The sequence below is a fragment of the Pteropus medius genome, unplaced genomic scaffold (genome assembly GCF_902729225.1).
Source record: "Pteropus medius unplaced genomic scaffold, Ma_sr-lr_union100, whole genome shotgun sequence".
Taxonomy (NCBI): domain Eukaryota; kingdom Metazoa; phylum Chordata; class Mammalia; order Chiroptera; family Pteropodidae; genus Pteropus; species Pteropus medius.
In genome coordinates this window covers 2,451,294-2,463,984 of record NW_024356397.1, presented here as the reverse complement: position 1 = coordinate 2,463,984, position 12,691 = coordinate 2,451,294, and the positions used below count along the sequence as shown (strand labels likewise).

Here is a 12,691-nt window from a genome sequence, read left to right as displayed (position 1 = left end):
GCCATTCTCCTCTCCTCCAAAGCCCTGTCCACCTTGTCAGAGCAGTGTCTGGAGGGAAGCTCTAGTACTGGTCTCTAAAACTCTATTAGGTGGGGTGAGGGCCCTGCCTCAAAGCGGGCAGGCCAAAAAATTCCCAGCCTCTCCCTCCATCCTGACCCCCCACGGTGGGGAGAGGCATCCTTGTCACTGGCAGCGGTCAGAGGGTTGGAGGGGCTCAGATCATCCTCACCATCTACCCAGAGCCGCCCCATCTGGGCCTGTTTACCCTGAGCTGAGCAGAGAGAGGCTGCGGAAGAGGGGAGGGACAAGAGGGGGTGAAGGGGACGGAGGGAGGAGGCTGAAGGATTTGGAAAGAGAGGGGAGTCCCTGAGGGCGGAAGGAGAGGGCGGGGCCAAAATGTTTCAGGACCCTGACAGCCCCAAGCTCTGCTCTTGCTGCTGTGAGCCTCCTAGGCCTAGGACCTGGGTCGAAGGTGGGTAGGAACAGGTAACTTCCCTCCCCAAAGCCCTCCTCGCATGCCCTTCCCTTGGTGGCCCCTTCCCACCTCGGGATTCCAGGTCACCCCTCAGCTGCTCCCAGCGACAGGGGGCGCCCCCACCACACCCCTACCTCCCCGCCAGATGGTGCCTCCCGTTGTTACTCTAGCCCCCACGGCTCTTGTCCGGACCCCATGAGGCCCCCTCGGGGAGGCCGATGTGGGAGGCTCTGAGCGGGGTTGCAGGCCGTGATCCCGGAGCTGGGGGCAGCTGAGGGGGTGGCTGCCCCGGGGTCGGGGAGCAGCGTGAGGGAGGGTCCGGGTCCTGCAGCCCCGGTGAGGGGCAAGCAGGCGGCCAGTCGGCGAGCTGGGCAATAGGAAACTGTTTATTAGGAGGGAGTGGTGGAGCCGGGCCAGGCAGGAAGACGCTGGAATAAGAAACATTTTTGCTCCAGCCCCTTTCCCAGTCCCGGGAGGCCGCTGAGCCAGCCGCGCTGAGCGAGCCCCTCCCCGGCCCCAGTCCCATCCCAGGCGGCGCCAGGATCCTGCCCGCCGCCAGCGCTCATCGTGCGACAGCCGCCGCTGCCACACGCCTGCGCCCCGCCGCCCCCAGGGCAGGCCTAGAGGTGAGAAGAGGTCCGCCGGGGGGTGCCGGGTGGGGGGCGGCCCGACTCTACCACGAATAGGCCCTTCCTTATGGCAGGTCTCGGAGAGGGCGCTATAGGGCCAGTCCCAGCCCATCAGGAGCGCAAGCTGCCCCTTGTCCTCCCCCACATCTGCCCATTACTGGGAGGGAGCTGGACTGCAAGGGGACTGAGAATCAGAAAACTTCTCCTGCAGCCAGTCACTTCTGTGTTCTCCATGTAAAATGAGCACAAGGATTCCTGCCCTGCTTCACTCACAGAGAAGGGGTGTCGTGTCCCTCCAGGGGGCTGGCTTGACCTGGGAGTGAGGATCCACCTCAGACGCTGTTGAGCCTCCCATTGAAGTCCACCTTTCTCAGACTAGCCCTTGCAGCTCTCAAGAAATCTGACACTGTAATACCAGTCCGCAAACCTCACCTCCAACCCTGTGTGGTCAGATCATCCCTGTGCCTTCCTTCAGGACTCAGGCCAGAGAGATCCCAGTCCCCTCCAGGTAGGAATTTCATGTTTCCAGTCCACTCTGGAGGCCAGTACTGTTGAGCCCACCCCCTCTTTTTTCTACAAGGTCAGGGCCGTAGTGGACAGTAGCTTTCACCCCCTCTCTATTCATTGGCAGCTTCTGTCAGAGCGAGGTCTGTCCCCTCTAATCCTTTACTGCCACATTTGTCTTACTACCTGTCCTTACATCTCATTGGGTGGTTAAAGTAGCTACCATTTATTGAGTACTTACTATGTAGACACATTTTTCTCTTGCAATCTTCTACACAGCTTAGCAGGAGGGTTATTTTACCCATCTTACAGAAGAGGAAGCAGGTTCAGACTTGAATCACTTGTCCAAAGCTCCATGGATGGTGTAAATGGATGGTTGAGTTTTTGTTAACATGTGTTAAGTGCCTACTATGTACCATTTAGTACTCTGCTAAATAATTGTACTACATTAAACCTATGAAATGAGCACTATTATTATCATTATTCTCATTTTACACATGGAAGCCTAAACTTCAGAAAGCTTAAATAACTTGCCCTTATCTCATAGCTCTAAGTGGCAGAGGCAGGATTTGAAACCAGGTTTATATGATCCAGAGCCCATATCCCACCTCTGTGCTATACTGTGCTGCCTCTGTGTTCTGTCTGATACACTAAAATGCAGGCATGGTGCTACATCACACTGCTGTGAAGGGCTAATGAAGTGACGGCGATGAAAATGCTTCATATCTGGTAAGGGGCAACCCCATAGGAGCAGCTCAGTCTGGCCCTTTGCTATTTTGGTCAGACCTGCTGATGGGCAGAGGAAAGCACTTCCGGCCCTGTGACAGTCACTGCTGTGCTGAGCCACTGCTGCTGATGAGAGTGGATTTTACTGATCCCTTAGGTGTGATGCAGAAGAAAGATTGACAACCACCTTCCAAGCACACCCCTACTTTGGTTCTTCCATCTGTGACTAAGCCTAAAGCTAAGAGATGATTTCTGTCTCTCCATCTAAACAAACCCACATTAGGCACCTGTTGATGATAATAGCAGCAGGCCATCTGTTAATATCACTGAGATGCACTGGCTCTTTTTCCTCCTTTGCGGGGGCTCACCTAACACCAAACAATTGGAGAAATAAAGTGACCGAGGAAGGATTTACGATCAGCAATTTAAATTGATCAAGGCACATATGTTAATTATGGGTGAGAAACTAAACATTCTCGAGCCTCAGTTTCCCCACTAGATTGTCATAAAGATTAAATGAGATCAACCATTGAAGTTTAGCACTTAGCACCTAAGTAATACTCAGAGAAGTTTAGCTCTTATTACTAAGGATTTCACAGTGGTTAGTTAATGTTTGGTATTAGTTTAGCATTTGTGATTTCTGGCGGGCAACAGTGATGCTTCATTCAGCAGGAGATCCTTCACGAGGTTTTGCTTAGAAATGAAAGGATACTGTTAGTCCCCAGGAGTTCATTTGTGCTAGAGTCAGGTTTCAGGGCCAATCATACAGGGTCAGATCTGAGTTTGGACTGGTCAGGACTCAGCACCCTCCTGTACTTAACCTTACACTGAGACAGTTAGAAATTGGACAGTCATAATTTTACTACACTAACATTTCCAGGATTAGAGCAGAAGCATATTCTGCAAACACTGCCAGGCCCTCCCTACGCTGTTCCTGGGCCTGGGAGGCTTGAGGTGGATGTAAAGAGCAAAGCCCTGGACCTGCCCTCCCTCCACAATGTCTCCAAGTCCCTGGTGTCTGTGTTAAGCCTTGTGTTCTCCAGGAGAGGACGTGGTCCCTGGGTGGGAATAAGAGTCCCACCCTCTTTATCCCACTCGCACTCACCTGTGAAATGAAAGTGTGGAGACCAGTCTTCGTGTTGTGTAGGACACGTTTCTCAGTATGGGACCCACTGATCAGAATTACCTGGGGAACTTCTAAAAAATGCATGTTTCTTGCTGGTCCCAGATAGACCAAATCAGAATCTGGAGTGAGGGTGAGATCAAAGAATGTGCATTTCTAATGAAGCATTTCAGGTGATTCTGATGCATGATAAAGTAAGTGAGAAGGTGTACTGGGGCATGATCAGAGAAGTGGAGCATGGGTAGAGGATTCTAGGACACCAGATTCATCCTCATCGTTTTCCACTTTTTTTTTTTTTCCCCAGTCGGATCTCTCTCCCAGCTGCTTGGGCAAGCAAAGGATGGCTTCCTGCCTATACCAGTGGACAAATTCAGCTTGTCTGGGGCTCCCTCTACAGCCTCCAGTCCCACTGCAGAGTGCTTGCTGGAGTCCTCACTGCCTGCCGGGAGGGGCAAGAGGCAGGAGGTCAGGCAGAGGCTGGGGACACAGCTGCAGCAGCCCAGGACTCCATTTCCTCCCTCAGCCCTGGGCCCCTGGGGCAGAGGAAGCCCAGGCAGGAAGGCCAGAGCTGCCACCGGTCAGAGAGGCATACAGAGCTCTCCCCACAACCCCCCAGCCATCCTGCCCTCAGAGGCTCAGCATCATGGATCTTCATTTGGTACTAGTCTTCTTAGTCTGTGGGCCTCCTGCAGCTTATGTGGCCATATGTCCAGCCCTACCAGCCTTACCATGTGATGCCAGAAGACACTCCCCCTCCCTTATTTTAGCTGCCTCTGTCTAGAGATCCAGTCCCCAGGCACACACCTGCACATTCTCCACTATTCAGAAAGTCTTTCTTACTGTCTGACCTCAGTTCTTGCCAGCCCTTATCTTCTTGTTCTAAACCTTTGAGAAATGAAGAAGGGGGTGGTTTCTGAAGCGTTCGTTGGTTTGGGACTTGATTTGGGGACTGTCATAGATTAAAATTACTTCCCTTAACACTCTTCATAAAACTTCGGGGAAAGTTCAACCTTAGCCAGCCATGGAAGGCCAAACATTCAGTGGCTAAGTGTGTTTCACTTTCCTTCCCACATCATTGGCTCTACCCTACTCCTTCTCAGGACAGCAAAAAAAGAGAAGGGGACCAGGGAATGGTATAGCGAAGGCTTCTTATACTCCGGTGAGGTTGCAGAGAGGGTTCTTTCACCAGTGTGAGCCAGCACTGTGGAAGCTTTGTATGGTTGTTACAGCTCTGAGGGCTCAGACATGGGCCGCCACCATGGATTGGAAGATAGAGTGGGAAGAGCACTGGACTGGGAGTCTGGCCACCTGAGTTATACTCCTGGTACTGCCACTGAATCCTATCTGACCTGGGACAAGTCTCCTTCCCTGTCTGAGCCTTAATTCCATCTTCTCTACAATAAGGAACTGAGCTTTGTGATTTACAAGGTGTAGCCCAAGGATTCTGTCACAGGGGGTGTGTTCCAGCCCCAGGCGGCTCCTCCAGACTCTGTGGCTGCTTCAGCCTGCCCTGAGAATATGTCCTGAACTCCCTGTTGTGCGTGACTCCTGCCTGTTCTATCCAGACCCCAATCTAAACAATCTTGATTCCTGTTCCCAGCTTGGCGGAACCCTGAATGGCAGGAAGTGAAGACAGGAGTCTGTTTATGTTTGAGGCAGCCAGGGCTTTGGGGGGCACTGGGAAGGGTGGGCAGGGGTGGGAGGCTGGGAGGGGGTGGGCAAGAGAGAACAGAAGGGGTGCTGCTGCATAAATGATCCTTCTACCCCAGCCCCATGCCCTCTGCACCTTCCAGTCAGAGCTCAGCAGCAGAGGTGCAGAGTTGGGAGTCCCCCAAGCTGTCGGTTACTTAAACATGGCTCCTCACCCTTTACCCCTAACAGGATGGTTTCCATGGGGAAGTGAACCAGGACTTCCCCTGCAGGCCCCGCCTGAAAGCCAGACACAGAGAGTAGGGAGGAGGCCTCCCTGCCACCAACCCCCCCCATAAAACACTCCCAGTGATTTCCTCTGGGTGGGAGGGAGCCACAGTTAGTGGCTGAAAACACGGAGGGGATTACATTTCACAGATCTTACTGCACCCCCTCTCCTGCTCCTCTCTCCAGAACCATGACCTTGGACTCCCCCAGGAAAGGCCTTCTGATGCTACTGATGGCCTTGGGCTTGAACCAGGGTGAGTACTGGGGGAGCAGATAGGGAACAGGGGCCTGAATGGAGAAAGGGTTTTCTGGGCTCAGCTCTTGCTGAGGCTGAATTTGAGGAATTGGGGAAAAGGGACTTTGGAGCTTGGCTGGAGGGCAGAAGATAGGCTCTATTAGACTAGCTACCCCAACCCTCTTTTGCTGCCCTCTTTATCCAAACCTGCAGGCTGGTTTTCTACTAGACTTCACGATGAGAACTTCTGACTGGGGGGTACAGAGTGCGGGAATGTTGGCAAGGAGGGCCTGGGAGAGCCCTTAGGGTTGGGGCTGGGGCCAGGGCTGGGTCTGGAACCGGGAGGGGAGGTCCTAGGATGAGGGACTGGAGAGAGGCCTGGTTCTCAGTGAAAGATAATCTGAAGGTGGAACTAAGGGGTTTGTTTGGGAGATCAGAAAGGAGAGGGCAGTGGGTGTGGGGTTCAGCTGGAGAGTTGGGCCCAGAGTGGCTGAGCTTCTGCTGTGTCTCCCAGGTGACCCTGTGAAGCCCTCTCGGGGCCCACTGGTGACCTGTACGTGTGAGAATCCACATTGCAAGGGGCCTACTTGCCAGGGGGCCTGGTGCACCGTAGTGCTGGTGCGGGAGGAGGGCAGGCACCCCCAGGAACATAGGGGCTGCGGGAACATGCACCAGGAGCTTTGCAGGGGGCGCCCCACTGAATTCGTCAACCACTACTGCTGCAACAGCTCCCTCTGCAACCACAATGTGTCCCTGGTGCTGAAGGGTATGTCCAACTGCCCCAGCAACTCCTCCTCATCTTCTCAGACCCTGTCCTCCTACCCTGCTTTCTTCTTATGCTCTGGCCAGGAGGGTGGGGGAGGCAGGACCCTGGAATCTGATGGCAGAGTGGTAAGATGGGGAGGACTCTAGCCTGGTGGAAGCTGGGTCTCAGTGTCCCCCCTCTGGCAGCCACCCCAACTCCGGAGCAGCCGCAAGTAGATGGCCAGCTGCCTCTGATCCTGGGCCCTGTGTTGGCCTTGCTGGCCCTGGTGGCCCTGGGTACCCTGGGCCTGTGGCATGTCCGGCGGAGGCAGGAGAAGCATCGGGGCCTGCACAGCGAGCTGGGCGAGTCCAGCCTCATCCTGAAGGCATCTGAGCAGGGGGGACAGCATGTTGGGGGTAAGGGCATGGGGAACTTGGGACATGGGGTGGGGGGAAGGGTAGGCAGGAGCCATAGAATCAGAGGGGATGCAGATTGACAGGTAGCTGAGAAAGGCACAATCACAGACACTCCAATTTCAGTGGGTGGGGGGCTGGATGAGTGTGGAGCGTGCAGAGACACAGTAGCAGGACTCTGGTTGAGGGAGGAGAAGGGAACTGGAATGGGTGGGGACAGCCTTTCAGTGGGCTCTCGGTACTTCCAGGACCTCCTGGACAGCGACTGCACCACGGGCAGTGGCTCGGGGCTCCCCTTCCTGGTGCAGAGGACAGTGGCGCGGCAGGTCGCGCTGGTGGAGTGTGTGGGTGAGCAGTGGGTGAGCCTGGGGATGGGGACCAAGGGTTCCCATGAGCCTGGAGGGCTGAGGGAGCTCTTGACCTCTGGAGTCACAGGAGGGGCTAGGCTTGGCTCAGAATGGGAATTCTGCTGGGCAGGGAGGGTGTTGGAGATGAGTCAGGGCTAGATCCATCTGCGGGAGCTGATGAGGAACAAGAGGCGGATGGGGGTGGCCTGCCAGAGGGGTTTGGGTCTGCATTAAGTTAAATACAAGTGTCAGAGGTTCTGTAGCGGGGTCAGTGCACCATCAAGATGCAGGTCACTTCTGGGGACTACTGTGCTCAGGAGCTTGTGTGATCTTCTCCCTCCCCTCCCGCCACTGGATCAGGCAAAGGCCGCTATGGTGAGGTGTGGCGAGGCCTGTGGCATGGTGAGAGTGTGGCCGTCAAGATCTTCTCTTCAAGGGATGAACAGTCCTGGTTCCGGGAGACTGAGATCTACAATACAGTGTTGCTCAGACACGACAACATCCTAGGCAAGCTGGGGACGCTATGCCGGACCCCGGGCTTTTACTCCCCTGCACTCAGGGCTGGAGTCCCCAGCCTCTGGACCCTGACCTAACCCTGAAGGACTCCCAGCCGGCTCTCAGCCCAAACCTCTTACTCCAGCTTCCTCTCTGACCTAAGCCAGACCAGCCTCCACCCCAACCCTAAGTTTGCCCTGACCCAGTCCATCCTCTGCCTTCAGCCCCAGCCCTGACCCTGACCAGTCCAGCCTCCCTCATCCCTAGCCCCTTTGCTGAGCCACCTGACCCTCTGCTCACAGGCTTTATCGCCTCGGACATGACTTCCCGCAACTCGAGTACGCAGCTGTGGCTCATCACACACTACCACGAGCATGGCTCGCTCTATGACTTTCTGCAGAGACAGACGCTGGAGCCTCAGCTGGCCCTGAGGCTAGCTGTGTCCGCGGCTTGCGGCCTGGCGCACTTGCATGTGGAGATCTTCGGCACGCAGGGCAAACCCGCCATTGCCCACCGTGACCTCAAGAGTCGCAACGTGCTGGTCAAGAGCAACCTGCAGTGTTGCATCGCGGACCTGGGTGAGCCGGGCGGGGCAGGGGCGGGCCCTTCGCAGGGAGTGGGGTGGAGAAAGGACCCGCACTTCGCAGGGACGGGGCGGGGCGGGGCGGGGCGGGTTCTTCGCTGGGGGGCGGAGTTCGAGGTTCGCGCTCTTTCCATTTGCTCTTGGTTCCGCCTTGGCCTATTTGCATGCCTGTGGACGACGACGATACGGATTGGCGTTTTAAAACTTACAGAGATGTTTGCTGTCTCATTTCACCTCCACAAGAGCCCCACAAGTTGCATAACACCCTTTTCCAGCCCAAACTCCTTCCACCACATCACCCCAACTCCCAAGAGTTAGGAGAAAGGGACAGGGAGCCAGGAACCTGGGTTCTCATCCTAGCTTCATTCACTACACTGCTTCCCATAACTGGGCCTTGGGGTTCTGCTCTGCGGAATGGGCATAATAATGCCTGCCTTGCCTGCTAACATCTCACTGGGTTCTTGGGTACCTAGAAAGCACTACACAAGTGAAATGAAACTGGGACAGTTGTTCTCCCAGCCCACCCTGAGGCAGGTCTCCATTTGCCTGCACCTCTGTGTCACACCTCCATCCTCGCCTTGCGCCCTGTTTGTGGGCTCAGGCGAGTGGCAGAAGTGACAGGCCCCGTCCCCACAGGCCTGGCTGTGATGCACTCCCAGAGTAGTGATTACCTGGACATTGGCAACAACCCTCGAGTAGGCACCAAACGGTACATGGCCCCAGAGGTGCTGGACGAACAGATCCGTACCGACTGCTTTGAGTCCTACAAGTGGACTGACATCTGGGCCTTTGGTCTGGTGCTGTGGGAGATCGCCCGCCGGACCATTGTCAATGGTGAGGGCCTATCCGGCACGGGGTGAGGAAAGGGGAATGGGGCAGGTGGATAGACAGGCAGGAGATGGGGTCTTCCTGCCATGGCATGTCCCTGCAGTATGAGAGTTTTGTGGCCAAACCACCTGTATTCCCTTCATTACCAGTCGCTAGCTGATTCAGCTGAGTGAACTTTTAAGGTTCATCTGAGTCTGTGAGTCTGTGATTCTGGCTGTGAAATCTTGGGTAAGTGATAATAACAGAAATATTAATAGCAGTTAACATTTATTGAGCTTAAATATGTGCCAGGTGCCATGTAATATACATGTATTGTCTTATTTAATCATCCTATGTTGGCAGGAAGCTGGTGTTGCTTAGTGGTTAAGAAAATGGGTTGGGAATTAGACTGCCTAGGTTCAGTTCTTGATTTTGCCACTGACCATGTGCAGGTTACTTAACCTGCTCTCTATGCCTCAGTTTCCTCATTTATGAGAATAAAAATAGTTTCTAGTAGTTGAGATAATCCAAATGAAGTATTTAAGACAGTGTATGGAGCTGTTCTGTAGCTCGGTAAATATTAGTGTCAATTATTGTTGTCATAATGAATGCCTGACACAGTATCATCCTCATTTACAGATGAGGGGACTGAGGCACAGAATTACAGCTGGCTAGAGGCAGCACTGGAGTCTGAAACCAGGCAATCTGACTCTAAGACCAGTGCTCTTTACCACTGTACTACTTAAACCTCTCTGGTCCTTGGCTTCCTTGACCACAAAAATGCAGGGTATAATAGTGCCTAAACTGCCTGTTTATTGCTGCCTCATTATTATTGTGGGTGCCACAAAGAACTCAAATTTGAGGGGCCAGGAGCAGGCAGAGGGACCTCATTCTCATTGACCCCGTATAGTGAGCAGCCATGTGGCCAGTGGCCTCTCAGCCGTGGGGTAGATGGATGATGGGTAGTGGTGTGGATTGGGTGGAGAGGCTTGTCAGTCTTCGTGGAGGCTGTCCATATGGAGGGGTTGCCAGAGGTCCTGATAGATTGGGGACAAGCCTCAGGATATGACTGGAGCTCTGTTCCTTGGGGAGAGGTAAATTCTTATTTCCTGAGCATCTATGAGGAGCCAGCCTCATGCCAGGCTTCATTTGCTCTCATCAGGCTGAGGTGTAACTAGACCCTTTGGGAGACTCAAAGGCATCAGATTCCTGCCTCTTCAGGCTTGAAAGTTCAGAGTCAGCTCTAGAGGCCGGGGTAGGAGAAGGGGGCACCTGGAAAGACCAAGGCTACTTGGACCAGGCTGCAGGCAGATGAGGAAGGCTGGACCAGCCAGGGCTGAGGGGATGGCTGACTGCTGGCTCCTGGGGCGGAGGGAAGCTCTGTCAGTCCCATACTGATTCGTGGCGCATTATAAACACTGTAATCTGGTGTCAGCCCCGGCACTGATTAAAGGCCCATTAGACACGCTCAGGCCTCTGTGCAGCACTGATTAGGGCGCGAGCTGCACAGGGGCTGACCTGGAAGCCCGCCATGGGGAGAACAGCTGGCGCAGGCTCTTCCGAGGTTTTCGACTATGTGGCCCTGGCCCCCATCCTCGGCCTGGGAAGCAGGGTGCAGCATGGGGCATTTTTTCTGGGTCTGGCCTCTTCTGCTTGAGCTGGCTGCAGCTCCACAGCCATCATTTTCAGAAAGCTCCTGCTAAGGACGACACACTTGGTATAAGGGAGGGGTGATGCCGGCCGAGAGGGTCAGCAGAGGCCTATGCCATCCCTGAGAGTGGGGGGATGCTATTTGGACCTGGGTAAAAATCTCTTTCTCTTAAGAGAGGTATTTTCTCTCCCTTCTACTTTTTCTACACCCTCACCTAGCAGTCAACCAGCTACTATCCCTTAAGTCTATAAAATTTGGAAGTTAAGAGCCTGGGCTTTGGGTAGACTTTCTGGGCTTAAATCTCAGCTGTCACTTTCTACTTGTGTGATTTTTAGACAAGCTTCTTAACCTCTCTGGCCTTAATTTAATTGCTTATAGAGTGGAACTCAGTATTTACTTACCTCATAGGGTTGTTACGAGGATTTAATGCAATGCACTTAGGATAGTGCCTGGCATATAGTAAGTGCTCAGTAAATTTTAGGTATTATTGGGCATCTGTGTTAGTTGGGACCTACAGGCAGTACCCAGACCCTGGGTGGGAAGCAGTAGAACAAGATCTGGCCTAGGAATCTAATGAGATGAGTTTAAGTCTTGACTCTGCCATCACTAGCTGTGTAACCTTGGGCTCAGGTTCTCTGACCATCAGTTTCTTCATCAATAATAACAGTACCTACCTAATAAGATTATCGTGAAGACTAACAGTATAATGCATGTAAAGCATTTATAGCACAATGCCTGGCACATGGCAAAATAAGCAGTAGTAATTATTATTTATAAATATATTTCTAATATTATAATGTTCCTCTAAAGGGTAGCATGGTCAGGCAATTGGTTTCCTCTGGGTGGTATTGGGCCTTCTTGGGGTCCTGTGTCACTTTCCATCACCCTTCACTCCCAGGCATCGTGGAAGACTACAGGCCACCCTTCTATGATGTGGTACCCAATGATCCCAGCTTCGAGGACATGAAAAAGGTGGTGTGTGTTGACCAGCAGACCCCCACCATCCCCAACCGGCTGGCTGCAGACCCGGTGAGGTCTCCATGGGGGCTGGGATGGCATGGGGTGGTGACTCACAGCTGGGATTTCTGGACCCAGGAACTTGTGTCTGAGGCCTTTGCTTCACCTGGATAGATTCTGGGGGATACAGTCCAGGGTACCTCCCTGGCTACTCCCTCCCACATCCCTGGTCTGGCCTTTGGACCCCCTGGTTATTCTGGGATTTTGAGAATACTTCACCTTGCCGGAAAGGTCAGAGGTTCTGCTGCATTTCTTGCTTTGCAGTTTTTGTTCTTGTTTGTCTTTGTCTTTTCTCAAAACTCTATATACTTTTACAAGCACACATATGTGTATATGAACACAAATAGGCATGCACATGCTTCTACTTAAACACATACTCACAGATATACATACATACACATGCATGTGTATGCTAGACTGCTGGCCCCGTGAAGACAAAAAGCATGTACCTGGGTTGACCTTTATATCCTCATCTATCACAGTGCCTGGCCCACAGTAGGTGCTCAATAGATGTTTATTAAAACAATGAATAAATATACACATGTACATTTCTGCACAATATACATTTCCACACACAAAAAAAGCCACACATGAATTCTTGTGCATATACACTCCTTCTCAAGAATCAGCTCAGGGTGGGGCTGGCTCACTCAATGGCTCACCCACTGAGCTTCCTGGGGTGGCTTCCTCTCTGGACACTTGCAGTCCTCACCACCCATTCTTCCAGTGTCCACTGGGTCCAGTCATGGTTGGTTGAGGTCTGAGAGACACTACCCTCTGCACTGGGGTCTGGCTGGAGATGTGGGAGCCCTAAGGTTTGCTTATCTCCCCTTTCTTGGAGATAGGGGTGGGGGTAAGGTGTTCCACAAACACACACCAAAGGGGACCTGAGTGCTCCTGAAGATGAGTTACAGCTCTCTTTCTGTCCTGCCTGCCTATCTTCATGCCCCTTCTTACTCCACTCTCTTCCTCTCCCATTTTTTATCTTACTCTTCTCATCTTTGCCTGGTCCCCTCCATTCCTC

The 12,691-nt window shown here is 53.2% G+C and overlaps 1 protein-coding gene across 1 annotated transcript; it reads left to right on the top strand.

Moving 5' to 3' along the window:
• The first annotated feature begins 384 nt into the window (after positions 1–384).
• Positions 385–12,685, top strand: ACVRL1 (activin A receptor like type 1). Its single transcript, XM_039862110.1, is given in 12 exon segments — positions 385–486; positions 931–1,101; positions 1,404–1,612; positions 5,561–5,628; positions 6,124–6,375; positions 6,561–6,751; positions 6,753–6,770; positions 7,016–7,115; positions 7,475–7,621; positions 7,912–8,187; positions 8,829–9,026; positions 11,549–12,685. Coding segments are annotated over 9 exon segments (1,479 nt in total). The 5' UTR covers positions 385–486; positions 931–1,101; positions 1,404–1,612; positions 5,561–5,564; the 3' UTR covers positions 11,782–12,685.
• Positions 12,686–12,691: the final 6 nt, after the last annotated feature.